The sequence below is a fragment of the Myotis nattereri genome (genome assembly GCF_964212035.1).
Source record: "Myotis nattereri genome assembly, chromosome: 11".
Lineage (NCBI taxonomy): Eukaryota > Metazoa > Chordata > Mammalia > Chiroptera > Vespertilionidae > Myotis > Myotis nattereri.
Window position 1 is genome coordinate 82114607 of NC_138086.1, and position 27713 is coordinate 82142319.

General features: G+C 63.9%; 1 protein-coding gene across 1 annotated transcript in view; it reads left to right on the top strand.

Annotated features, from left to right (window-relative positions):
* The first annotated feature begins 1051 nt into the window (after positions 1–1051).
* Positions 1052–27713, top strand: part of DDC (dopa decarboxylase) — a 29901-nt gene continuing 3239 nt past the window's right edge. Inside the window, exons 1-11 of the mRNA XM_081102297.1 lie at positions 1052–1271; positions 3313–3426; positions 5617–5736; positions 8789–8923; positions 10470–10613; positions 14875–14941; positions 16264–16358; positions 19188–19255; positions 25256–25332; positions 25527–25546; positions 26615–26713. Coding sequence (XP_080958423.1) covers positions 1071–1271; positions 3313–3426; positions 5617–5736; positions 8789–8923; positions 10470–10613; positions 14875–14941; positions 16264–16358; positions 19188–19255; positions 25256–25332; positions 25527–25546; positions 26615–26713 — 1140 coding nt within the window. The 5' untranslated portion in view covers positions 1052–1070. The remainder of the gene's footprint in view (positions 1272–3312; positions 3427–5616; positions 5737–8788; positions 8924–10469; positions 10614–14874; positions 14942–16263; positions 16359–19187; positions 19256–25255; positions 25333–25526; positions 25547–26614; positions 26714–27713) is intronic.

Sequence of the window (27713 nt, forward strand, 5' to 3'; positions counted from 1 at the left end):
GAATCATTGTCAGCTGCCTCCTGCACACCCCCCACTGGGGATGGAGCCCGCAACCCGGGCCTGTGCCCTGACGGGGAATCGAACCCTGACCTCCTGGTTCATAGGTCAGCGCTCACCCACTGAGCCAGGCCAGCCGGGCCCAAGGTAAAATTTTTAAGCTCAAACAGGCTTCACCAAGGCCAGACCGCTGGGTCCATCTCAGGACACTGTTCAGCCACTTGGACGGCAATGCGGTCGCCTCGCCAAGTGCCTGTGACAGGGATAAGCGAGGGTGGGGGCGGAGCTGAAGGGACGGGAGCGGGAGTCCAGGAAGACAGAGCCCACACACCCTGAGCGGGCGACTGTCCGGGGCCCCTCCCCCCAAGGTGCCCACTCGGTGGTCCGTCTGCGTATTCCCACGCGGCCGGTGAACGCTTGCTGGCTCGGCCGCACTCAGGGCACGAACCGAGGCCTCGTCGTCTCGCGGTAGCACATTCCCCAGCCGGTGCGCGGCCGGTGCTGCCATTCCAGGGGGGTGGACGTGGAGGCGGTGTGTCCGTCTCACCAACGTGCACAGGACGGGCAGGCGTGGCGCTGGCCTCAGCTGACCAGCGGGGCAGCGTGGGGCGATTGGTCACAGCCTCCAGCTCCAGAGGCATTTCCCCGCCGTCCACATGCAGAACAAAAGCGCGCCTGAGCCTGGCTGGTGTGGCTCAGTGGTTGAGCGTCGACCTACGAACCAGGAGGTCACGGTTCAATTCCTGGTCAGGGCACAGGCCCGGTTGGCTGGCTCGATGCCTAGTAGGGGGCGTGCAGGAGGCAGCCAATCCATGTTTCTCTCTCATCATCGATGTTTCTCTCTCTCTCTCCCTCTCCTTTCCTCTCTGACATCAATAAAAATATATTTAAAAAATTTTAAAAAGCATGCCTGACGGGGACCTGGTAGTCCTGGGCATCGGGGGCACTGCCCAGGCAGCCCCAGCGGTCAGCTGGCTCGGACGCGGCCACTCCCGCGTAGAGGTGCTGTGCTGCCCCACCCATCAGTCCCCCGCCCTGGCTCCTACAGGTTCTGTCTGAGGAAGCCCCTCACCATGGACGCAAGTGAATTCCGGCGGCGGGGGCGGGAGATGGTGGACTACATAGCGGACTACATCGAGGGCATCGAGGGGCGCCAGGTCTACCCCAGCGTGGAGCCCGGCTACCTGCGCCCCCTGATCCCCAGCTGCGCCCCCCAGGAGCCTGATGCCTACGAGGACATTATGAAGGACGTGGAGAAGGTCATCATGCCGGGGGTACGTGGTCAGGTCGGGGGGGGGGGGTTTGAACGGGCGCCTGCGGCCGGGGCCGTCCACACGCGGCACCTCCCCTGAGCCTCACGGCCATCCCGCTGGCCAGCAACCTGGTCATTTCTAGTTTGCAGCAGAGGCCACTGAGCCCAGAGAGGGCAGGGGACTAGTCTAAGGCCTCACAGCCGGTGAGCATGGAGCCAGGATTGCAGCCCGATCGGGGCCTCCAGGGCGGTGCGTGTGGCTCCCAGGCCGGCCCTGCTCGAGCCGGTGGGCGTGACAGCTGGAGGGGCTGGTTGGAAGTCCCGTCCCCCCCCCCGGATCCCCACCCCCCCACGCAGGATGGAGCACACGCCTCCCGCTTCCTGCTCGCCAGGGGTCAGCTGCCATCAGAGCAGCGGTTTGTGGATCTATGTGAACGGGGGGCATGGGCGGTCTGTCCAGAGTCACAGCTGGCTTGGTGCCCCGAGAGCCGGGACAGGTGTGGGCAGAACCCCGGGCTGGCGGTCCTGAGGGGCTGACAGCTCTGGGAGGAAGGAAACACACTGGGGCTTCCTGTCCCCACAGTCAGTCTTTCTCCCCTGCCGGGAGTAAGTCCCGGGGCAGCAACGGGCAGGAGCCCCTCAGGTCCTCCCTCCCACACCCTGGCAGCCTGGGGGTGGGGGGGCAGGGAGACCAGCCCCGGGACCTCACAGGCACGCTCAGCTCACCTCCCCCGGGAGAGTCCTTGACATTTGCGCCCCTGACATTTGCGCCCCGAGCCAGGCTCTGCACTGGTTGCCGCCTGCAGGCTGTGCAAACACCCTGAGCCTCAGCCAGCCCCGCCGGGGCGTGCGCTCAGGTGAATGTCAGGCTCCGGCTGCTGGTGCTCAGACTGCCAGCACCTCCTTCCCGGGGCGCCACGGCCAGGGTCCGAGGTCTCGGGGCCCCGGGCAGGGGTCGGGACAGGCCGCTGGGCCCCGTCTCCTGGACGCCTGAGAGCTACAGCCCCGCGTGGGGGCGAATGACATCCCCGCACCCTCCTCCCCAGAGGGTGTGCTACGTGCCGGGCAGGCCGGGCACAAGAACACATTAACGAAGCAAACCTGGGCCACACCCCATCTCCACTCCTCCCTTATCTCCTTCCCCAGACCCCGAGATCACCCAGCCTGGCCCTCGTCAGCACCTTAGCTGTCCCCGCCCAGGACTCACAGGGCAGGGGACAGAGGGCGAAGGGCTGGAGGAAGGGCCTGAGCAGGAGAGTGTGGGTGGCAGCAAGACCACCATCAGGCCTTTTAAAGTGTTTTATTTTATTATTATTACGAGAGGCCCTGTGCACGAAATTCGTGCACTTCGGGGGTGGGGTCGTCCCTCAGCTCAGCCTGCACCCTCTCACGGTCCGGGAGCCCTTGGGGGATGTCCGACTCATGTGAGTCAGACTTCTTAGTGCTGCCGTGGAGGCGGGAGAGGTCCTGCCACTGCCGCTGCGCTCACCAGCCATGAGCCCGGCTTCTGGCTGAGTGGTGCTCCCCTTGTGAGAATGCACTGACCGCCAGGGGGCAGCTCTTGAATTGAGCGTCTGACCCCTGGTGGTCAGTAAGCATCATAGTGATTGGTCAATCGCCGTTTGGTCAATTTGCATATTAGCCTTTTATTATATAGGATTACTTTTTTTTTTAGAGAATGGAGGGTAGGGAGGAGGGGGAGAGAGAAACATTGATGTGAGAGAGACACATTGATTGGCTGCTTCCCACACACACCTTGATGGGGGTGGGGATGCAGTCTGCAGCCGAGGTACATGCCATTGACCGAGAATCGAACCCGGGACCCCTTTGTCTGAGGGCCAATGCTCTAACCACTGAGCACCCGTCAGGCACCATCAGGCCCTCTCACATTTTCCCGCCTAGACCTTAGGAGACAGGCTTCTGATGCGCTGGCCTCCCGACAGGCACACGCCTGCCGGAAGCTCCAGGCCTGGTTGTAGCCACGTCCCCAGCCGTGCGCACGGGGAGCCCTAGGTCCTGCGCTCCGGGGCTCCTCGCGCCGAGTGACCGCCGTCCCCCCGCAGGTGACCCACTGGCACAGCCCCCGCTTCTTCGCCTACTTCCCCACGGCCAGCTCGTACCCGGCCATGCTCGCCGACATGCTGTGCGGGGCCATCGGCTGCATCGGCTTCTCCTGGGTGAGTGGCGTGGCCGGGGCCTGCCCTGGGGACACGGGGACACGGCGCCCGTCCTCAGAGCCCTGGGGGCAGGGGGGGCACAGTGCCCTGTGGGGCAGGACGGGGTCAGCCCTGGAGAGGGTGCCTGGTGGGGAGTGGAACCCAGGGAACTAGTGACACAGAGAGCTTTTTGGAAAAGTCAGCAACCACCCAGGCACTTCTGCCCGGCCGGCTGTCTCAGAGCCGAGGGGTGTGGGCTCAGACCTCGGCCCTGGGTTCCGCAGCCCGGCCTGGGAATGCACGTTTCCACCAAGCGGACCACAGGGTTCCATAGGGTCTGCAGTTTGGGAAATACCACTGCCACTGCCCGTGTCCCGTCCGCCTGCTCCCTGCCTGGGCTGCTGTCCCGGGAGAGGGTCCCCATCAGGAGCCCCTGGGGCAGCTCCTGCACCCCACACCCATCCAGACACCCCTCGTCTGGGGACCAAACGCTGGAGAGACCCCTGCCCAGCGGGGAGCCGGCCCTGCCTCCTGGCTCCCTGCTCCCAGCACAGCCCCAGGGAGACCTGCTTCCACGCGGAGCCGGCACGGAGCTGCCCCACTGGGTCCGGGTCCCGGCGGCTCGCCCACGGGGACCCCACCACTGGGTCTGCCCTGGCCCCCTGCACCTGGGGGCCGAGGGGGACGCTGGGGTTGGTTGTGCCGACTCGGGGGGTGAGGCCTGAGTTAAGAATGCGGGTGCCCAGCCCCCACCCCCAGCTGTGCAAAGTGCAGGCGGTGATGTCAGCCACCCCGGGACCTTCCCTCCTCCCCAGAGCTCCCCGGGCGCCCCCTGCCGGGACCCATTCCCTCCCCCGCCTTGGACAACATGACACCTCTGCCGGGGACGGGGACGGTCGTGGCGCCCGCCCAGCGCTGACCTGCCCTCTCAGGGGCCCGAGCCCCCTCTGCGGGGCCAGCAGCCCGGGCGCAGCCACCGTGACCTGGACGGCCTCGCTCTGTCCCTGCTGGGCTCCCGGCCTCGGACGCAAGGTCGTCTGTTCCCTTAGAGACGGTGGCAGAGGTCACAGCTCTGCAGGTCCAGAGCCGCCCTGTCCCTTCGGGCGACGTGGCCCCTCCCTCCTGTTGTGTGTGCCCTTTCTGCGGACAGTCAGACCTCCCTGGGCTTGTCAGCTGCTGTCTGCCGGGACCGACTGCCCACTGCGAGGCCGGATCCCGTGGCCACGCTGGCTTAGCTGGGACTGGGGGACCCTCACCCTCGGACAGACAGGGCCGACAGGCAGAGAGGGTCCCGCCTGCTGTCACCAACCGTGCGTCCCCGAGCCCCGTGAACCCCACGCTGAGGGGGAGGCGCGGCCCATCCCGGGTGCGGCCACGGCCACCTGCCCCCAGTTGCAAAGCCTGGAGAGCTTTTAGGACACCAGCTCGGGTGTCGAAGGCAAGGTCAGAGTCACCAGGGCCCCACACCCACTCCCGAGTCAGGCCCACGCAGCTCAGTGTGACCAGCCTTCCACAGGAGGCAGATGCTGACGGAGCGCACACACGGTGCCCGCGCCCTGCGGCAGGGTCATTGCCGGGGGCACTGCGCCGCCCCGGCCACTCTGCCCCGAGTCTCGGGCAAAGGGCCCCTGTTCAATGCGTCTCCGGCTTCGCAGAGCAGCGGGGGTGGGACAGTTTTTAAATATATTTTTACTGATTTCAGAGAGGAAGGGAGAGAGAGAAACATCAGTGATGAGAGAGAGCCATGGACCGGCTGCCTCCTGCACGCCCCACACTGGGGATGGAGCCCGCAACCCGGGCCTGTGCCCTGACCGGGAATCCAACCGTGACCTCTGGGTTCATAGGTCGACGCTCAACCTCTGAGCCACGCCGGCTGGGCCTGGGGTTGGACGATTTTAATCCGGATTCCCTGGCGGGTGACACCCTGCAGCTGTGCATACACCAGCCCCCAGAGAACGGAGGCAGACAGGGGGAGGGGCGGCACCTCCAGGAGCCAAGTCTGCGGGTGGGGACACCCTCGCACACAGACACATGGCCTCCTGGGCGGACCTGGGATTGGACCTGGCGAGCGGTCCTCTGTTCTCAAGTGCAGACATGGGGGTACTCGGGGCCCAGAGCGGCCCAGGGACGCCTCCTGGAGGCAGGGCCTGTGCTGCTCGGTCCCGGGACCCGACAGGAAGCTGAGGGCAGCTAGCGGTACTCCTCCCGCAGGCGGCGAGCCCGGCGTGCACGGAGCTGGAGACGGTGATGCTGGACTGGCTAGGGAAGATGCTGCGGCTGCCCGAGGCCTTTCTGGCCGAGAAAGGGGGCGCAGGGGGCGGCGTCATCCAGGTGAGGCTTGGGGGGGAGCGGGGGGGGGTCCCCTGGGCCTGGCCACAGCGGCGGGGCTGGCCCTCTGACTGCCCCTGGTGTTGCTTCCGGAGGAAGCCCCGCTGAGCCGGTGGGGACCGGCGCTGTCTCTCGCTCCCGCAGGCCCTGCGCGTAGACACAAGGGCGGCTGTCCCCTCGCAGGTGCCCAGGGTTAGGGCGGCAGCGACTGGCACGTGCAGGATCCCCGCCACCGGCCACCATGCCTGCGCCCCACCCAGACGTTTCTCAGTTAATTCTGCGAATTTGGGGCCATGTCAATACCCCCATTTTGCAGGCCGGGAGACTGAGTCACAGAGCAGGAGAGGGTGTGCCCTCGGGCCCAGGTGCCCAGCTCCGGAGCTGGGGGCAGGGCCACTCCTGTCCGACCACAGAGCCGTGGCTCAGCCCCACACAGGCTGCCCCCAGCCGACGGGGCCACCATGGCCACACACGCTGACGGCGTCCACGGATTCTCCATCTGCCTTTCTTTTTTAAAATATGTTTTTATTGATGTCAGAGAGGAAGGGAGAGGGAGAGAGAGAAACATCAATGATGAGAAAGCATCCTGGATCGGCTGCCTCCTGCACGCCCCCCACTGGGGATGGAGCCCGCAGCCCGGGCCTGTGCCCTGACCAGGACTCGAACCCTGACCTCCTGGTTCAGAGGTGGACGCTCAGCCACTGAGCCAGCCGGCCGGGCTCCGCTGCCTTTTCTGTGCACGGGCTGAGCTCCTCCTCCTCATGCCCGTGGGCCCGCGGGCACGGCTGGGGGACAAGGCACCCATCCGGGGATGAGGCCGCCCCGCAGGGCCACTCGGGATGCATGCCCGCCCCAGGGGGTCTGCAGGGCACACGCCACGGAGGGGCAGGTGGGACCCACCGGCCGGCCGGCCGAGGTCACTCTGGGGTCGGGCGTGGTGACAAGCGGAGAAGCTCAGCTCACTTGGACGGAGGGGCTTCTTCCTCCGGACGGGTCTCCGGGGGCTCGGGCTGCGCTGAGGCGGCAGCTCTCCCGCCACGGGACCCCGAGAACCAGAGGCCTCGCCTCCCGTGGGGGTGGCCGCTGCGCAGGCAGCCGGGCTCCCAGTCCCCAGCTGCCCACCCAGACGGTCTCTCAGCCCCGTCTGCACGGGGCTGTGGGCTGGAGTCCAGCTCGGCGCCCTGGAGAACGGTCCCTCGACTTCTCTGGTTTCTAGAAGGTTCCCCCTCCGTGGCCACTCCCCTTCCCCCCCTCAAAGCCGGCTGGGCTCCATCTCGAAGTCCTTCCTCCCTCACGTCCCTCGGACGCAGATGGTTCTCCCGTCCGAGGGCGCTGGTGGCGAGGTGGGGCCAGGCAGACAGATCATCCCGCTAAGCCCCGTGCCGAGCCTCTTAACGTAATCCCATCAGCCAGAGCCCTGTCCCCGTGCGGTCAACAGGCCTCGGCCCCGGGAGGGAGACACGGCACCTTTGGGGGCCCTTATTCCGCTGGGCACGTCCTGTGTGGGGTGACCTGGCCTGTCGGGGCGGTGGGTGGGCTGGGAGTTGGCCTCCTAAGGGGCCCCTCGGGCCATGCTGACCAGGCATCCCACCCGCTTGGCTCAGGGCCCGGTGCCGTGACGGTGGGACTCCTCCGGGCCCCGGGCCCCTGTGGCAGCTCAGACCCACCCCCTGCCCTCCATCTATTTTTTAAAAATATATTTTTATTGATGTCAGAGAGGAAGGGAGAGGGAGGGAGAGGGAGGGAGAGATAGAAACATCCATGATGAGAGAGAATCATCGATCGGCTGCCTCCTGCACGCCCCACACGGGATGGAGCCCACGCCCCGGGCATGTGTCCTGACTGGGAATCGAACCCTGACCTCCTGGTTTATGGGTCGATGCTTAACCCCTGAGCCGGCCGGCCAGGCTGTCCTCCATCTGCCTCAGTGCTCTGAGCGGGAGCCCAGGAAGATGTGCCTGGGAGGCGAGCCACAGGGAGCAGCAGGGCCATTCGCCTAGGCAGAGCAGAGCGTTCCCGGACAGGGCAGCGTCCCGGTGGTCAGGTTGGTGGCCGGCCCCGCCGTGGCTTCCTTCCCGCCCCCACGGGGCCTGTGTGCGCCGCCCTGGCTCGGCCTGGTGGGCGCCCGGGTGGCGGCGTCCGGAGCTGCGGGAGCTGCCTGGGTACATCTGTTATCTTTTCCTTAAAGTCAGTTCCATTGTCCAGAGAGAGCGACTGCCTGAGGCTGGTGGGAGTAACCCTGGCTCCTCCAGGCCCAGGACTCCGCTCCCCCTGGGCTCGCTGGACCCGGGCAGGTCTGAGTCTGTGCGGCAGGAAGCGCGTCCGCCCTCCTGGCCGACAAGGCTGGTTGGGGTCATTTGTGAGGCCCCCTGCCCCCCGCCCCCAGCTCCAGGCGCAGGGACAGGCTCCGGCCAGGCTGCAGGGACCGGCGCCCTCCCAGCCCTCCCAGCCATAATCACAGCCTCCGGCCAGCGCGGCCTCTGAGGCAAATGTCAAATCACCCTCAGCGCTGGCCGGCCGGGCTGCAAGTGGCCCCTTAATTGGGTCTGAAAGCTCTGGCAGAGGGCCAGCTGCTTCCTGTGGGGGGACCCGGGGGCGGGGCGGCCATGGCAACCTTTGTCTCTGTGACTGGGCAGGATTCATGGAGCTCCCAGCAGGGGAGCGGCCCCCACCACCGGGGAGCCGGCTTCCAGCGCCGGCCCCCCAACCCGCTGACCCCTGGGCCCAGCTGGCGGGGGTGTCATGGGCTTTTCTAAAATCACTCTCTTTTTTAAAATAAATATATATATATATATATTATTGACTTCAAAGAGGAAGGGAGAGAGAGAGAGAGAAACATCCATGATGAGAGAGAATCATGGATCGGCTGCCTCCTGCATGCATCCCACTGGGGATCGAGCCTGCAACCCAGGCCTATGCCCTGACCGGGAATCGAACCCTGACCTCCTGGTTCACGGGCCGACGCTGAACCCCTGTGATTTAATAACGCGCCTCCTCCGTCTGGGCCCGGCTCCTCTGCTGTGCTCTGAAGCGCGTCCCACCGTCTCTGATTCAGGGGAGCGCCAGTGAGGCCACGCTGATGGCGCTGCTGGCCGCCCGGAGCAGAGCCACACGCCGCCTGCAGGCCGCCCGCCCCGGGCTGACGGAGGCCGCCGTCATGGAGAAGCTGGTGGCCTACGCCTCTGACCAGGTCAGTGTGCTGTCCGCCCCGAAGCTCCAGCCGCCGCCAAGGTGTGTTTCATTTCATTTCGTGTCAAATCAAATCAAAACAAGACCCTGTAGCCTCCTGTGAAACCTCAGACCGCCCCTCAGGGGTCAGGGAGACACACTCCTGTGCCACGGAGACGCGCGGGCTGCAGGGGCACCGAGTCAACCCCGCGGAAAAGGAAGCCCCTGTGAGGTGACGGTGACCAGCCCCGGCCGCCCACCCGCCGCCCCTGAGACCACCTGGCCCCCTCAGAGCGGCCGGGGGCCGTGGGACACCGACTCAGAGCCTGGGCTCCTGCCCAAGCTCCGTTATTTTATTTTTATTTTTTAGATGCATTTTTATTGATTTCAGAGAGGAAGGGAGAGGGAGAGAGAGATAGAAACATCAGTGATGAGAGAGATTCATTGATCACCTGCCTCCTGCACGCCCTGCACTGAGCGCATGTGCCCTGACCAGGAATCCAACCATGACCTCCAGGTTCATAGATCGACGCTCAACCGCTGAGCCACACTGCCCGGGCCCAGCTCCTTTAGTTCACGTTCTGTGATCTCTGAGAGGTTGTGTACATCCTCTGAGTCTTTTCCACCATCCAACGGGGACAAAAGCTCGTGCCCGGGGGTCCCGCTCCCCCGACGAGAGGCCCAGCCGACCCAGGGCCAGGCTGGAGGACGCCGCACATGAGGTCTGTGGGTCCACTGAGCAGCCCTTGAAAAGGGTTAAAAAAAAAACAACCCAAATGCAGAACAAGCAGGAGGAAGGAGAACGGAGCTCGTGGAGGGAAACTGGGGTCGAAAGGTCAGCGGAGCGGGGCCCCGCCCGCAGGAATGTGTGCCCCGCACGGCGCTGAGTGGGTGCCGCTGACACGCTTATCTCCCTGCCTTTTTAACCCGGGCCTCTCAGCTGGGAGCGCTCGGTCCCAGCTCATCCATACGTGTCTCCCGAAATAAACGCACTGCCCGCCCGTGCCTGGGCGCGGCGTCCGGAGGCCTGGCGCTGTGTGGTCTGGCGCGGGGGAGACACCTGGGGGGGGGCTCCGTGGCGCCCACTGCCCTGTCTCCCCGAGGGCGTGAGAGAACGTGCTGTCGGTGCTCGGCACCGAGCTGCTGGACGGGTGGCTGAGAAGGCGGGGGCAGCCTCTCGCAGGGGTGCTGTGAGGAGTCCCCATGAACAGGATCTGGGGGTTTCTCGGTTCTCCCCAGGGGGCTGCGTGGCAGGCACCGCCCCAGTGCCCAGGAGGGAGGGAGAGAGGGGGGGCTCATCACACCGGTGAGGACCATGGGCTCCTGTTCCGCTGGGACGCCCCAGCCAGCCCGTGCCTGGGGAGCAGGGCCGTGCGGGGCTGAGGGGCTCAGTGTTGGGGGGTCTCCGCAGCTCTGGGGAAGCTGCAGGCGAGGGCAGCCACTGGGCCGGGCCAGAGCGGGCCAGGATGTGCCCTCGGGCGGGCGGCGCGGGCCGGACGGTGGGCGCTCCCAGGGCCAGGCCGCAGGGCCAGCACGGGCAGCCGGCCTAACTCTGCGGCTCTCCACAGGCCCACTGCTCCGTGGAGAGAGCGGCACTGATCGGAGGAGTGAAATTCAAAGCCATCCCCTCGGACGGCAAGTTCGCCATGCGCGCGTCCGCCCTGCAGGAGGCGCTGCAGCAGGACAAGGCCGCCGGGCTGGTTCCTTTCTTCGTAAGTTTGGCGGCGCTGGCTGCAAGGGCCCCTGGGAGTCGGCGAGGCCTGGGCGCCAGGCCGCTCTCCAGCCCTGGCCGGCCCCTCCTCGCCAGGCTGGAGGAGGCCCGTGTTCTCCTTCCCCTGCACAAACCTCGGAAAGCAGTGAGCCGGACCCCCCCAGGGCCCCGCGGGGGGAGGGCCTCATTTCCTGTTCCTGTAAGGTGACACCGCGGGACCACAGTCTGATGGTTCTTTGTTCGAGGGGCCCAGGGGCCGTACCTCCCAGCCCAGGAGCGCGGAGGCCCTGGGCACAGGCGATGTGCGAGGGGAGGAGGCGGTCGGCGTGGTAACGAGAGCCTGGGGACTGTCACCCCGACATGGCTGGGCAGCAGGCGGGGGGCTGTGTGGGCACAGCGCTGGCCCCGGGTGTTCACCGGCTGCACGCTGGCATCACCCGGGGAGCTGAGAGGTGGCCCGATGCCCAGGCCCTGCCTGGGTTCCGTTTCACCAGAACCTCTAGGGATGGGGCCGGGCATCAGAACCGGCACTGCCACGGAGGGTCCTCGTGTGCCCCAGGACGGGACACGCTGCTGGGTGTGTGTGGGGGGTGCTTGGCTCTCAGCCGTGACGCCATTGTCAGAGCAGCTCCTGGGGGGCAGGAGTGAGTGGCCACCGGCTTGTTATCTGAGACCAGTGACCAAGGGCCCGTGACGCCAGAGGACGGGCCGCCCGGGCCCCAGAGGGCAGCGGCCTGAGCCGGGAGCACTAGAGTATCCGGTGGTTATCGCTTGCACGTGTGTGACAGCTCTGCACCTGGCCCTCGTGTGCCCACGGGGAGCACAGCTCTCAGTCCCGGCTCCGTGGAGAGCCCGGTGTGCGCTGGGCAGGTTGGCACCGGGCAGGCGAGCCTTCCCCTCCAGGGGGCGCGGGGCCGGGCCGGTTTCCTGGCTTCTCGGTGGTTCGCCTCCCACCTGCTAAGGTCAGGCCAGAGCGGGGGCAGTGCCCGCGGGGGCACATCTGAGCGAGCAGGCAGACCGCGGGGTGAGGCGGGCGGGGGCGCAGGGAATGGAACGTGTCCTCCGCGGCAGGACCGACCGCCGGGGGCTGTCAGCCTCGGCGCCAGCCTGGCTCCCCTCCCCCCGCGCAAATGTGATTACGCTTCTGCTGAAATCAGGTTAGCGCCGCGCGCCGAGCCGGTAATCAGAGCCCCAAGCGGAACAGGTGCTGGGAGTTAAAGTGGCTTCAGAGAACCAGAGCAGCTGACTCCAGCACCCAGACAGGCAGAGGGCTCCTGGGCCCCTCCACCCAGGGCCCCGCCCCCCCTCCGCCCCGCTCCCCCTGGGCTGAGGGGCCGGGGCTGCCTGTCAGGGACTCTGGCATGGCCCAGGGCGCTGGGCTCTTCTCCTGGATGGGCGATGAGTCCATCTCCGTGTGTCCTTGACACGCCTCCCCAGCCTCACCTGGGTCCCTGTGAAGTGGGGACCATACGTCCAACACATGAGGTTGTGTGGCGACTGGCTGTTATGGCACCAGGCCCGGGCCTCGGAAGCGTGACCTCTTCCTGTCCCCCCGAGGCCGCCGGGCGAGGAGGCGTTAGTCACGGAGCAGCGGCTGCGCTCAGCACGCCGCCCCGGGGCCTGTTAACTCAGCTCGTCCCGAGGCCAGGCACGTGCTGTGCCCACCTGAGCAGATAGAAAAGGCTTTTAACTGTTTTTAAAAAATCAAATACTTTCTATTGAATTTGACATTTACGTCATTTGTAATAAGTTCTGTCACTTGCAAACAGAAGCGCTTATCCGAGGAAAAGCGACGGGAGGGCAGGGGCGGCCCAGCCACCACAGTGCCGGCCCTGAGAGGCTCTGAAAGGCGGGACGTGAAGTCCCAGTAGCACTAAGGTGGCCAGGCACCGGGCGTCTGAAGGGCGTCCTGTCGCCCCTCCTTTCAGGACGCAGGCGCCTCAGAGGCCCGAGCTCCGCTCACGAAGCCGGGCTCGCCCACAAGGATGTCAGCGCAGGTTGTGGCCAGGGAGGGTCGCGGATCCCGGGGACCCACCTCCCCTGACCTCCGGCTCAGTGGCCCACCTGGTCCCGGGGGACGCAGACGTGGGAGCAGGTGGCCTTGGCCGTGCAGAGTGGGCGCGCGGGGAGGTGCGGAGGAAAGCGCGCCGAGTGGGGCAGTGGGGCAGGGGGCAGGGGCCAGGACCCGGCCGTGGCTGTGAGGAAACCCCAGCCAGCGAGCCCCCCGCCCCCGTGCCCCAGAGCCAGCCTCTACCCGAGTCGTCTGCCCAGGTGCCTGGCGTGAAGGTTGCGTGTCCATCATGCCTCTCATCATCCATGTTTGTGGTCCTTGGGGATCATGGGGACCCTGCTGACCGGGAGGACCGCCCCTCCCAGAGCCAGGAAAGGGCTCCCTGTGTGGAGCCTCCAGTGCAAACCTCCAGGGCCTGACACTCAGGGCCACCCCCCCAGACCCCCGAGCTGTGCACCAGGCAGCAAGGGGCTGTGTGTGGGGGTGTGTGTCTCTGTGTGCGTCTCTGTCTGTGTGTCTGTGTGCGTCTCTGTCTGTGTGTCTGTGTATGTGTCTGTGTCTGTGTGTGTGTCTCTGTGTGTATGTGTCCATGTGTGTCTGTGTATGTGTCTATGTGTGTCTATGTGTCTATGTGTGTCTGTACGTGTGTGTGTCTGTGTGTCTATGTGTGTCTGTACATGTGTGTCTGTATGTCTATGTGTGTTTCTGTGTGTATGTGTCCATGTGTGTCTCTGTGTGTGTATGTGTCTATGTGTGTGTATGTGTCTATGTGTGTCTGTACGTGTGTGTGTCTGTGTGTCTATGTGTGTCTGTGTGCCTGTGTGTCTGTGTGTGTCCATGTGTGTCTCTCTGTGTGTATGTGTCTCTGTGTGTGTATGTGTCTGTGTGTGCCTGTGTGTCTCTCTGTGTGTATGTGTCTGTGTGTGTGCATGTGTCTGTGTGTGTGCATGTGTCTAAGTGTGTCTATGTGTGTCTATATGTGTCTATGTGTGTCTCTGTGTGTGTGCATGTGTCTATGTGTGTCTGTGTGTGCCTGTGTGTCTGTGTGTGTCTGTGTGTGTCTGTGTGTGTCTGTGTGTGGCGGTGACCAGGCCTCTCCAGGCCCGAATGATGATCGAGCCTTTAAAGCAGCTGCCCCGCCAGGCCCAGCGTGGCCGACTCCATGGGGCGCGTCCCCGAGGCTGGTCCCCACACGGCGCCCCAGGGCCGGCGGTGGCGTCTTCCTGCCCCGGTGGGGCCACGCTGCCCGGCTCCCAGCTGGGGGGTGCGCAGGAGCCGAGCCCCAGGGCTGCCAGGCGCTGCCTCCGCTCCGAGGGGCACTCGGCGTTCAGCCACAGGCAGGGGTCGCGGGGCCGCCCCAGGCCTCAGGGTCCGACCTGGGTTTCCGACCTCCCTCAGCGAAGGCCACGGGCCTGGGTGGCAGCCCACCCTGTCCCCCCTAAGGAGGATTTCCGTCTACGGACCACCCGGGAGCGCCGGCCGGCCGGGCTCTGGTCCACGCGACGCTGCGTGCAGACAGGACTGCCTTCCGTAGCGCAGCACGGTGTCTACCGTCTGAGACTGGGAGGCAGCTCCTGGCCCGTGTCCCGCTGCGGGAGGTTCCCAGCCCCGCACAGAGATAGGCAGGGACCCTGCGCCCTGCTGGGTCCCCAGGGAGCGCCGCCTGCGCGTGGGGACCATGGTGGGTGCGTGGCCCCCCCCCACAGATACACACAGACATACACACAGATGCATACACATAGAAACACACATGCAGACATACACACATATACATACACAGAGATGCAGACACACACATAGACACACACAGAGATACATACACATAGAAACACACATGCAGACACACACACAGATACATACACAGAGATGCAGACACACACATATACATACACAGAGATGCAGACACACGCACACGCACACACCGAGCTGAGGAGAAGCCGAAGGAAGGACACCCCGGTGTTCTTGGTAGTGACGTGTGAGAGCAGAGGCAGGGGCACAGGCCTGGGGCGGGCTCACTCCTGCCCTCGGCACCGCGGGGACCCTGCGGGTCTCTAGCCTCAGCCTGGCTCCCGGCTGTTCCTCCCCATGGGGTCCGTGTGCCGTCGCTTCCGGCAAAGACTTCCGTGCCTCAGACCCGCGTCTCCCCCGGCGGAGGGTCCCCGGCCCCGCGTTCCGGGCGCTGGGCCGCTGGGCAGGGGGTATGGCAGTGACCAGGTGGGGCCTGAAAAGGTCGTCTGCTTTGTACGCCCAGGTGGTGGCCACCCTGGGGACCACGCCCTGCTGCTCCTTCGACCGCCTCTCCGAAGTGGGCCCGCTCTGTGAGTACCACCCCTCCCTCCCTCCGCAGGGCTCCCGGGGGTGTGGGCGTCCACAGACCTTCAGGGCTCCCTCCAGAGTGTGACTTACATCAGAACAAACAGCATCTCCTTACACCAGCGGCTCTCAGCCTGCTGGCCCTTTAAATACCGTTCCTCACGTTGTGACCCGACCATGAAATTATTGTCGTTGCTACTTCATCCCTGTCATGGTGCTCCTGTTATCCATTGTCACGTCAATATCTGATCTGCAGGATGGTCTGAGGCGACCCCTGTGAAAGGGTCGTTCGACCGCCCAAGGGGTCGCGGCCCACAGGTTGAGAACCGCTGCCTTGCACAATAACGTGGACCCCAGCATAGCGCTGCCTCACGCTGGGAAGGCTTGCAAACGCTTTGTATGTTGTTGTGGTGGTGGATCCTCACCCGAGGATATTTTCCCATGGATTTTTAGGGAGAGTGGAAGGGAGGCGGGGAGACAGAGAGAGGCATCGATGTGAGAGAGACACATTGATTGGTTGCCTCCGACCAGGGCCAGGGCCTAAGGAGCCTGCAACCAAGGTACGTGCCCCTGACCGGGATCGAACCCGGGACCCTTTGGTCCGCAGGCCGATGCTCTATCCACTGAGCTATACCAGCCGCGGCCAAAATGCTTTGTATTTGCCACGACCCAAACCGCATTAGCTTGAGCTCTCCCTGCAAACTCCGAACAGGGGCTGCCCTCACAGTGCAGCCGAGCTGTCCCGCACTCATCAATTCTTAGAGGGCACCACGGCCAGGCTGCCCCCACTAGAATCGCCCTCCCCGCTCTCTTGCGCGCCCGGGGGGAGGGCCGCGTAGCTGCGGACTGAGAACCATCAGCCCTTGAGCAGTCTTCCCCGTGTCTCTTCCCGCTTCCCGAGACTCCTGGCCATGGCTAAGCAAAGTCCGTGAAGTGATTAGCAGAGCAATGCCCGGAGCTCGGTTCCCCAGAGGAGGGTCTGAGAGCCTGTGTTACGGGCCATCTCCCCTCCGCCCCCACCTGGGGACTCCAGGTTTTCTCATAGAGCCTCAGGGTCCGCCTGGAGGCCAGGGGCCATCGCATCCATCTCCCCGCACTTTCCGCGCACGCGCTGAGCCCCGGTCTGCGCCAGGCGCAGCAGCCCTTTGTGCAGGTCCCTGCCCTCCGCTTCCCTGCCTTCGAGGGGAGCGGCTCCGAGATCCCAAGACCGGCTAGTGATGGGCTGTGGGCTGGGACGAGTCAGCAGCCAGACCCCACGTGAGCCCCACGCCCGCCCCACATGAGAAGGGCTCCCGTTTGGGGACTCACACGTCCCTCTGGTTGTCAGGTAACTGGGAGGACCTGTGGCTGCACGTGGACGCGGCCTACGCAGGCAGCGCCTTCATCTGCCCCGAGTTCCGGCACCTCCTGGACGGCGTGGAGGTAGGTGTGCTCCCTACAGAGGCCACTTTAAAAAATGTACTTTTATTGATGTCAGAGAGGACGGGCGAGGGAGAGAGAGAGAAACAATGGTGAGAGAGAATCATGGATCTGCTGCCTCCTGCACGCCCCTCATGGTGATCGAGCCCACAGCCCGGGCCTGTGCCCTGACCGGGAATCGAACCCTGACCTCCTGGTTCCTAGGTCAACACTCAACCACTGAGCCACGCTGGTCAGGCTGATGGGCTACTTTTTTATGTTTTTTGTTAATCCTCCCCTGAGGACATGTTTCCATTGATTTTTAGAGAGAGTGGAAGAGAGGAAGAGAGAGAGAGAGAGAGACAGAGAAACAGCTATAGGGTGTCCCAAAATTCACGCAAGAAGTAATTTTGATAGAAAACACAGGTTTATAATTAAAATTGTAAATTTTTTATCGATTCATAAAGCATACAGTATAGGGTTATGGATGGAATAGCACACCGGGTAAATGGCCTCCCCGGCTTTGCTGGCACAGACGCAAAGCCGTGGTCTTCATTGGTCTTCCTTGTCCCTGCTCCTGGGCCATAATTGGTACTTGGTGATGCTTATCAAATTGAAGGGATTGAAATCAAAGGGCAACAGATATTAGAATCTGATTCAATAAACCAAGTAAAATTAGGCTTTTATTTTTTGTTGTTGTTGTTGTTAATGCTCACGCAAAATTCAAATCTTGCGTGAATTTTGGGACACCCTATATGTGAGAGAGACACATCGATTGGCTGCCTCCTGCACGTGCCCCGACTGGGGCCGGGGATCGAGCCAGCAACCGGCAACCAAGGTGCGTGCCCTCGACCAGAATCAAGCCTGAGGCCCCTCAGCCTGTGGGCAGCTCACGGGCAGGAAGTTCCTCCCGCCAGGACCCGGTGTCAGGAGCGGGACTGGGGCGGTGCGTCGGGGAGGAGATGGGGCGGAGGAGCCACGGCATCCGCTCTGTGCTCAGAGGCAGGGCTTCGGCGGCCTCGCCGTGCACGGGCGCAGGGGTGAGGGCAGGAGGCGCCCGCTCGGACCTGCTCCCCTCCCGCACCCTCTCCCCACTCCCGAGCCCGGCTCCGAGGGGTGCTGTCGGCGTCAGAGGAGTTAGTCGCATGGAACGGGCGGACCGCGCCTGGCAGTCAGCGCTGGGCGAGCATCAGACGCTGAGTAATTGTCGCCAGGCCTCGGGGCCATCTCGCTCTCATGGCACGTGCCCCTCGAGTTTCTAATTTCCAGTTGGGCCTGATCATGCCCTCAGGCCAGGACAGCGGGGCCGGAGGCGCAGAATACCAAGTCCCCGGCTTCCAAAGCAGCCGTCCTGTTCGTGCCGCGGGGAGTAGCACGGGCGTACGTGGCCGTCACGTCCACCCCTGAGTCCCTCCTTCACTCAGGGATGATGCCTTGACCACTGCGTGCGTGCGAGGGCTGAGTCAGTCCCCGGGCGGACAGGGGGACACCGAGGTGCCTGTGAAGACGGGTGCCGAGGCTCTGACGGCGGGGTGCTGACGCCCAGCTCGGCAGGTCCCGCTGACGCCGGCTTTGCTGGGTGCTGGGACGTGAAGAATAAACACCTTACATGGTGGGTGGCACCCACCCCTCCCCAGGCCCGGCTTCCCCCAGCGCCAGGGAGGCAGGGCGGGCGTTGGGGGGTCTGGGTGCCTCCCCCGGGCCTGGTCCTTTCTCACCACCAGGTTTAGGGTTTCAGACCTTTTCCTGCGACTCCCTTCTCTGCCCCATGAACTCGGGGTTTCGCCTTTCACGGGGTGCCTCCCTGTCACACCCCCGTGGCGGCGGCCCGCCAGCTGGGTTCTATCAGCGCAGACAGGATCTCGCACCCGGCCCTGGGGTCGGCCTCCCCCATCCCAGGACTCCGTCCTGCCTGGCGACCACGCTCAGCGCGGCGCTCAGATAAGGGCTGCAATATCCTGTCTGGGGCCTGGGGGAGATAAGAGCCGGCCGTCAGCGGATGGAGAGCGGGGGAGCGGGGGCCGTTAAACAGGCCCGAGCGGAGCTAATAACACGCTGGCAGGCGGCCTCCTCCCACCTCGCGCTGCCTTTGATCAGCAAACGAGACCCCTTGTCATTTCCTGTCTCTTTCTCGCATGATTTTTATGGGCGCCCGGGAGGAAATGAAGCTGTGCCCCGAGCGGGTGGTCAGCTGACCACGGCCCCCCATGCTCTCACCTGCCCCCCCCCCCCGCCTCCTCGGGGCTCATCCTGGAACCACACGGAGGGGCCCCGGGAAGAGTTCCAAGTCCTCCATTAGGAGGCCGGCCGGCCGGGTGGGCTGTGCCTGGCCGCGGGTGACTGATGAGCCCTGTGGCGGGCCCGGCCTCCAGGCGCACCCCGTCCTGCCGTCAGTCACGGGGAGGGCAGGCGCACGTTTTGAGAAACACAGGGCTGAGCAGGATGGTGCTGGAGCCCGCAGGGCGCCCTTGGGCCCTGGTGGCTAAAATCTCTCATTTTCTGCTGGACACTGTGGCGGGGCCCACAGCCGGGAGGGGCCCGCGCCAGCTGTTTGCGGCTGGGCCTGCACCCCCTGCCTCGGCCCCACCTCGCCTGCCCGAGCCCAGCCCCCATGATCCGCGTGAGCTTCGTGTGTCAGGGGTGGGTGTGCGTGGTCACCGCCCCTTGAACTGAGTGGAAAGCGGCCGCCCATGTAAGTCACAGCCCAGAGGCCAGGCTCCCGCAACCCCACAACCCCCAGCCGGGTCCCCGGTTCAGGGGGAGCCCGCCGCTGGGTCCTCTGCGCCGGCCCCGCCTGGTGGCGACGCGAGTCACCCACATGTCCCCTCTTTTGTTTCCTTGGCTTCTGGGCAGTTTGCAGACTCCTTCAACTTCAACCCCCACAAGTGGCTGCTGGTGAACTTCGACTGCTCGGCCATGTGGTGAGTCGCCACCGCGCTGCCCCGCCCCGCCCGGCCCCGGGAGCCAGAGCCGCTGGGGTGTGGGGCCCAGTGGGGCAGCAGCTCCTCCTCGGCCACCTCCCTTCTCACCCTGCAGCCCCTGCTCGCGCCCCTGGCGGCCACTGTGGCCGAGGGGGCCGTGTACTCAGAGGCCCAGAAGGAAGAATCCGCCCCGGCAAAGCTGTGGTGGGATTTGCCCGCCTTCTCAGGAGGCAGACGCAGGACCGGCTTCCGGTCCAGCAGCCTCGGTGCTGCTCCCGGTGTGGCCGGATCTGAGCCCAGATGCCGAGGAGCGGTGCTCTGCTCCCCAGGCCGGGCCCGGGCCCTCGTCACGGCTGTGCCGGCCCGGCTGTGTCTGCGGGGCTGGGAGCTCAGGAGGGGCCAGGCGCTGCTCCGTCCCACGCGTGATGCTGGAGGAACGCCGTGGGCGGGGCATGGCCACCAGGCACGGGCTCCTGGGAGTTTGAGAGGGACAGTCTCGCCGGGACTCCAGGCGGCCTCGCCAGGCCTAAGCCCGTGATCTCACTTTATCTTAGTGTTTGGTGTTACTCCTCACCCAGGGGTATTTCCCACTGGTTTTTAGAGAGAATGGAAGGGAGGGGGGGCAGAGAGAGAGAGACATGGATGTGAGAGAGACACACCGATTGGTGGCCTCCCGCACACGCCCCGACCAGGGCCGGGATCGAGCCTGCAACCAAGGACGTGCCCTTGGCCGGAACCAAACCTGAGACGGTCGTCCACGGGCTGACACTCTATCCACTGAGAAACACTGGTCAGGGCCAAATGGCCGTTTATTTTTTAACGTAATCGCCTCTTTAAAAGCTCCATCTCCAAGTGCATCGCAGTGAGGGGTTCCCACGGCAGCTCATTCTAAACCCTGCCCCATGAAGTGATGCCTTCGCACCGTTTGTTTGAATCTCGGCAAACGTGGGAGTCTCTGCTCTCGCTGCACCCAAACCGCCCTTCCCCGGGTCTCCTCCTGCGAAGTCCCTCTCTGCACATCGGCGGGGACGAGGTCAAGGTCGAGGTCAAGGTCACCCTGCTGACCTGGGCCCCCCGGGACCTGGGCTCAGCCCTCCACAGCCCCGCTCCCCAGGGGTCCCGGTGGGTGAGCAGCCCCGCCCAGACCCAGGGCACGCGAGGAGGAGGGACCCCTTTCCCTGGAAGGGGACTGAGGTGGAGCACAGGGAGCAGGAACCGAGTGGCCCCGTCCCGGGCTCGGGGGCCTCCGCCGCGGGCCACGCAGTCTACGCCGTGCCAGGCTCAACGCCAGCCCGGTTCTGTGAGGAAGGAAACAGACCCGAGTTCCTGGCCGTCTGGGCAGAGGGGCCGCCTGCCTGCGGATGGGCCAGGGGCCCGCGTCCATCCTCCCCGGCGCCCGCGCCTCTCACTCGCAGCGCGACCCAACCCGGCGCTGCCACAGGAATCTTACGTCTGACGTGACCCTGCTGCCCGGTGGCTCTCTGCTGCCTCCGGGCCCTGCAGCCCGGCCCCAGCGTCACGGGGTGGCTTTGCTGTCCCTGCCTTAGGAACGGGCCTTCGGGGTGCGGATGCTGCTCTGACGGGCGCGCCATCCGGGCCGGCACCACCGACAGGGTGAGCCGCCGCGGAGAGGAAGCTGGTGACTGGTTCTGAGGAAGGAGAGGCAGAGAGAGAAGAATGTGCAGGTCCTTCCGCTTCAAACCCACCCTCGTGCAGGTCACACCCACCCTCTTGCAAAAGCGTGAGTTTGAAGTGGAAAACCTGTATCTCAGGGACACCCCACCCCGTGGATCCGGGACAGAGGCACAAGCGCACACGTTACAAGCGAACACGTGGGCACTGTTACAATGTATCCTGGAGGACGAGGCAGCCCCGCCCGCCGCGAACTGAAGGGCCCCGGGTTCGATTCCCGTCAAGGGCACAGACCTGGGTGGCAGGTTCCCCGGCCCTGGTCAGGGTGTGTGCAGGAGGCAACCAGTCGATGTGTCTCTCTCACACTGTTGTTTCTCTCTGTCTCTCCCTCTCCCTTCCACTCTCTCTAAAAATCAATAGAAAAATACCCTCGGTTGAGGGGAAAAAAAAGGAAAAGGAATGAGGCAGAATCAGGCCCCGGTTCTAGTTCTGCTTTTGTTGAACCCGACACAGATTCCACTCTCTCTCTGAGCCCTGGACCGTCCTGGTCTGGGGCCAGTGTGGGCAGCCTCGCGGCCTTAGACAGCAGCGGGCGCAGGCAGCATCTCCCGCCCGCCCGGTGGCCGGCACCGTGGCCGCTGAGTGCGCGGTCCGGTGGGTCGGCAGCGTGTCTGCTGAGGGCGTGGACAGCCGTGCCTCGAGGCGTGGTGGTGGCGAGGGGGCAGAGAATGGAGCCCGAGGCGCGCTCGGGGGCTCTCCTGGCCGTCCTGAACGTCCCCACGATCCGCATACACACCGGCCACCCCGAGAGGCCGCAGCGGTGACGGGCGGTGTCCCCAGCCATAGAATGGAGACCAGAGGAGGTTCGGGGGCCCCTGAGGGAGGGCGGGTGCCCCCACACGCCTGAGCCGAAAACAAGCAAACACGTTTACGCGGTAAGTTTTTATAGATGTGCTGAGAGGCTCTGCTGCTACCCAGACAAGCTAAAAAGGGGTTTCTATTTTTTATCGCTCTCGGGGCTTTTTTCCATTCCTTAAGCAGCAAGTGCCTCTCCGCAGCGTCATGAAATTTTACCAACGTTGGTGACACTTTCTAAACACGGAAACGGACGAGGTGACGGACGTTTCCAACACCCGCCGTCTTTTTTTTTTTTTTAATATATTTTATTGATTTTCTACAGAGATGAAGGGAGAGGCACAGAGAGTTAGAAACATCGATGAGAGAGAAACACTGATCAGCTGCCTCCTGCACACCCCCTACTGGGGATGTGCCCGCAACCAAGGTACATGCCCTTGACCAGAGTCGAACCTGGGACCCTTCAGTCCGCAGCCCGGCGCTCTATCCACTGAGCCACACCGGTCAGGGCAACAACACCCGCCATCTTTACAGCCACAGCAGACACGTCTCCCAGTGGTTTCCTTACTCTGCTCAGCTGTTCAGTGTCCGCTCGGCGTTTTGCATCCTTTCTATGCAATGTCTCTCTAACGCCAGGCGTCCTCCAGAGAAAGCCCCACCCCACACACACCCAGGCACATGGATCTGCCTCTCAAAGGGGCTGGATTGTTCTTCCAAAGAAAATTAACTTATTTTTTTAATCCTCACCTGAGGGTATTTTTCCATTGATTTTAGGGAGAGTGGAAGAGAGAGGGAAAGACAGAGAGAAATATTGATGTGAGGGAAACATCGATTGGTTGCCCCCCTGCACGCACCCTGACCAGGGCCTGGGCCGGGAGGAGCTTGCAACCAGGTACGTGCCCTTGGCTGGAATCGAACCCGGGACTCTTCAGTCCGCAGGCCGACGCTCTATCCACGGAGCCACACCAGCCAGGGCTGCAATGAACGGTTACCAGGGAACATGTCACCGCGCTTGCCCGCTGCTGCTGCTCAGAGTCCTTTCGTAGATTTAGCGACTGCGGGAGCCCCCAGCCCTGTGGTGCGGGCGAGGCTGGATGCTAGCGCTTGTGCTTGGCCAGTTGCATGGTTTTCCCCGTGACCTTGTGGGTTCTTTGGGCTCTGGTCTGGGGGCCCATCAGTAGCCTGAGTCTTTTCAGCTGTTACTGGCCCCGAGAGGTAACCCAAGCCCTCGTCAGGGGGCCTATGCCAAGCTGCAGACTTTTTTTTTTTTTAAAAAAAATATATTTTATTGATTTTTTTACAGAGAGGAAGGGAAAGGGATAGAGAGTTAGAAACATCCATGAGAGAGAAACATCGATTAGCTGCCTCCTGCACACCTCCCACTGGGGATGTGCCTGCAACCCAGGTACATGCCCTTGGCCGGAATCGAACCCAGGACCCTTCAGTCCGCAGGCCGACGCTCTATCCACTGAGCCAAACCGGTCAGGGCAAGCTGCAGACTTTTAAAGACGACATAAGGCCCGGCTGGTGTGGCTCAGTGGCTGAGCATTGACCTGTGACCCAGGAGGTCAGGGTTCGATTTCCGGTCAGGGCACAGGCCCGGGTTGCCGGCTCCATCCCCAGTGTGGGGCGTGCAGGAGGCAGCCCATCCATGATTCTCTCTCATCACGATGTTTCCATCTCTCTCTCCCTCTCCTTTCCTCTCTGAAATATATATATATAATAAAAGAGAGGACGTAAGAAGCCTTGCTTGTAGCAAGCAGAGCACAGGGGCCTCTCCCCGTCCGTCCACGCTGAGTGTTGGCAGGCGCTGGCGGGCGGCATGACCTTGAGATGCCCTTGGTGCCGCTTCCACCCAGGTGTGGGCTCACGCTCTCCCCGCCCCTGGGAGCTAGGGGGCCCCACGCTGTCCTGTCCCCGCAGCGGAGCCGTGTCTAACAGTAACAGCAGGAGGGCGACGAGCGGGATGTGCTCACTGGGTGGGTGGGCCCCGCTGTGGCAGGGAACGGGAGTGAATGGGGCCCCCCAAAACGATGCCATTTAGGCTTAAACATCTTGAGTTTGTATGTTGTTTAGAAACATGCACATCAACACCATAGATGACATAGGGATTTGTGCAGAGAATCAGAACTCTGGGCGTGATCGAGCCAGGCAGTCGCATGGCGCCCCCTGGGGGCGGTGAGGGGAAGGACAGGCGGTTTTGCTCAGGTTTTCCTCTTAAGCAGCCCCGTGGATGTATTACTATTCGTATCTGTTTTAAAACCACAGCTTTAACGCTGCACAATGTTTCCATTATTTATTTATTATTTATTTTTAATCCTCACCCGAGGATACTTTCCCATTTATTTTTAGGGAGAGTGGAAGAGAGAGGGAAAGACAGAGAGAAACATCGATTGGTTGCCTCCCGCATGCACCCTGACCAGGGCCCAGGCCAGGGAGGAGCCTGCCATCCTGCTATGTGCCCTTGACCAGAATCGAACCCTGGACCCTTCGGTTTGTGGGCTGACGCTCTATCCACTGAGCCAAACCAGTGAGGTTTCTAGTTTGCTCTCAGATCAAACTATTTGCCACAAAATTGCTTCAAGGTAGTGCCCATGCTGCCAAAGAACCCGGGGGGGGGGGGGGGGGCGTTATCACAGATCCCTGTCCCTGTGGGAGGTGTGGCCTGGGCTTTCACTGTGACCATCACCCCGATGCGTGTTCCGGGGGACACACAGGTGCAGGAGGGCTGAGGTCTGGGACAGAATGCCCCAGCCTGGTGTCACCTGCTCCCCGCCAGCCCTCTGCTCACCCCGCACACGCCAGGCACCCTGAGGCCGGCGCTGGGCCTGGAGGGACATGGGGGATAAAAGCCACGACCCGCGGGCCCATGAGCAGCTCCCCAGCATCGCCGTGTAGGGCCTGGAGTCTCCCCACGGAGGTGCAGTTGACTAACTCATTGGCCGCTGGGGATGAACTCAACCTCCAGCCCTCTCCCTCCCGGAGCGTGGGGAACGGGGCGCACAGCTCCACCCTCTCCCCAGGACCCGGTGTTCCCGCGGCCGCCCTTCCTAAGCGAGGAGACACCCTCCTCACGCCACAGACTCCAGGGGATTTAGGCACCGTGTGCCGAGGACCAGGGACAAAGACCAAATATTTATTCTTTTTCAAACTATATACATATGTTTTTATTGACTTCAGAGAGGAAAGGAGAGAGAGAGAATCATGGATCGGCTGCCTCCTGCATGCCCCCCACTGGGGATCGAGCCTACAACCCGGGCCTGTGCCCTGACCAGGAATTGAACCATGACCTCCTGGTTCAACCACTGAGCCACACGGGCCAAATATTTATTCTTCCTTATACCTCCTGCCCCAGGTGCTCAGAGCCAGGGGGGTGGGAGCACAAAGGCAGGGCCTGTGTGGAGGGCGGGGAAGGGGTCCCGGAGCAGGTGAGGCGCTGGGCCAGGTGGAGGGCACAGGGGCCGAGCGGAGTCCCCTGAGAGGCCCTCTGAGCTGTCGCTCTCCCTGAACCAGGGTGAGGAAGCGCGCGGACCTGACCGGAGCCTTCAAGCTGGACCCCGTGTACCTGCGGCACGGCCACCAGGACTCGGGTGAGCGCCTCGCGGTCCGCGTCTGCCCCCAGGGCTGCGGCAGGGCCGTGCGCGGGGCCACGCACAGCTCAGCGTTTCCCGCAGGGCCCTGGGCACCTGGGGCGGGAGGGGGCGGACTGACCGTGAACGGAGAAGTTAGGCCTGTGACCCCCGTGTGTCTGACGGTTTCTCTTCTCTTCCTCTCTCTCTCCCAGGGCTCATCACTGACTACAGGGTAAGTGGTCTCTGCGTCCCGTCCCGTGCAGCGCAGGGCCCTGTGGTGCAGACGGGAGGCGGGGCCGGGCCTGTGGCGGCCCCAAGCCCTGCTGGTCCCGTGGCCTCGCACGATGGGGGTCCCACTAGAGGACACGCCCTCCCGCATCCTGACAGTAAAGGAGGCCAGGCCAGCAGCTCTGCTGAGCTCTGACCGTGGGAGGGAGTCAGCTCTGAGGGAACTTCCCTGCAGGACGAGGACTCTGCACTCCGGGCCTCCAGGGACGGGCGTGTCCTTAGACGGAGTGGCCCTTGTCCAGGGGACCTGGTCTCGGCGGAGCGGGCATCACCGCAGTCCCCTGGCAGCGGAGTCGGGCTGGGAGGTGGAGAAGCTCTGCCCTAATCGGAAGGCAGAGCTGGGACCTGGGCTGGGGCCCGCCCACCAGCCTGGCTCCCATGCTGTCCGGTGGGGGAGCTGCGTCTCCCTCTGTCCGTCTGGGCAGCTTATGCCGAGTGGATCGGACAACCCGGGACAGGCTCACGTGCTGTCCACCGTGGAGGCCGAGTGCCCAGAGTCGCTCATGGGACGCCCACGGAGCGAGCACTGACGGGCAGAGGCCTGTGGGCGCCTCGGGCGGAACGGGTTTTCCTCCTGGTGGTTTAAGCACAGGAACCACAGTACTCCTCCCACGGAAGGTCACGGAGGGATGGCTGCTCTGAGCCCGGCGAGGGGCTGGGCTGGGGATGAAACAGACAAAACCGAGTCCCTGTCCCCTCAGGACTCGGGGTCTGGAGGAGGTGGGGAGCAGGGGGACGAGGCTGGGTGCAGAGGGAGTTTCAGCTCTAAGCGGCATCTGACCCTCCCGGCTGCCCCCCAGCTCTCCACGGCGCCCCCACCCAGCTCCGGCCGGTGTGCGCTCAACAGCGGGCCCTGAGCTCACAGCACCGTGAGCATGGTGGCTCCCACGGCACCGACTGCTCCGGCCCCCGGCCTTTCGCCGAGACCTGCTCCCTCCTCTCTGGGCCTCGCTGTCCTTAGGGGAGGGGGGGCCGCCCCTGGCCCGCCGCTGAGGCTGTCTGTCCCCCGCAGCACTGGCAGCTGCCGCTGGGACGCAGGTTCCGCTCCCTGAAGATGTGGTTCGTGTTCCGGCTGTACGGGGTCACGGGCCTGCAGGCCCACATCCGCAAGGTGACTTTCCCACTGTCTCTGGGAGGTGGGACTTTCTTTCTGTATTTTAAATATATTTTATTGATGTCAGAGAGGAAGGGGGAAGAAGGGGGAGGGAGAGAGGGAGGGAGAGGGAGGGAGAGAGAAACATCAATGATGAGAGAGAATCAGGGGGCGGCTGCCTCCTGCACGCCCGCAGCCAAAGCGTGTGCCCTGACCGGGAATGGAGCCCTGACCTCCTGGTTCACAGGGTGATGCTCAACCCCTGAGCCACGCCCCTGCTTTTATTTTATTTTATTTTTTTAACAATTGAGGGAACTGAGGCCATCCTGTGGCTGGGACTTACCCAAGCCGGCCCCCCGCCCCCACTTATCTGCTGCACAAGGCCTGCCGCTCGCACGGGGTCCCTCCCATCCCCGCGTCCTTCCTTGGCCACGGCCCCGTCTGCGGGGACAGAGGTCCTGGGCGTCCATGGCAGGGGCCGCCTGCAGCTTCTGGCTCAAGCGGTCGTGCCAGGGCCTCCGTCCGTTCCAAGTCCTGGTGCCGACCGAGGCTCAGCCCTGTGGGCTGGACAGGATGTCCCCGGCCGTCCTCTGAGACGGGCACTGGCTGGGCGACCCTGCTTAGAGCCACCAAACGCCCCTCCCGCCCGCCCGCCATCCTCGCAGGGAGCGTGTGGGGCTGAGGGTGAGAGCGCCGCTCCCAGACACGATGAAGACGCGGCGTCTGGGGAAGGAGCGTGGCCCTGGTGGCTCATGTCCCCCCACGATTCCGCTGTCAGCCCGGGGCCTCTGGGGCGGGTCCTGCTGCCTCGTGTTAAAGACACTGCAAGCCTCCCTCTGAGGGTCCCATCCTGCGGACGGAGGAGGGGGCCGGCCAGCCTGTCCCCAGGTGGGTGTGCGGCCAGAGCCTCGAGTCCCCTGCAGGCCCCAGTCTTTGGCGCCCTCTGGTGGCACCCCCTGTCTCATGTGACTGGGAACTGCGCCTTTACCTGGGGGTTCAGCCCCACCCACACCTCAAG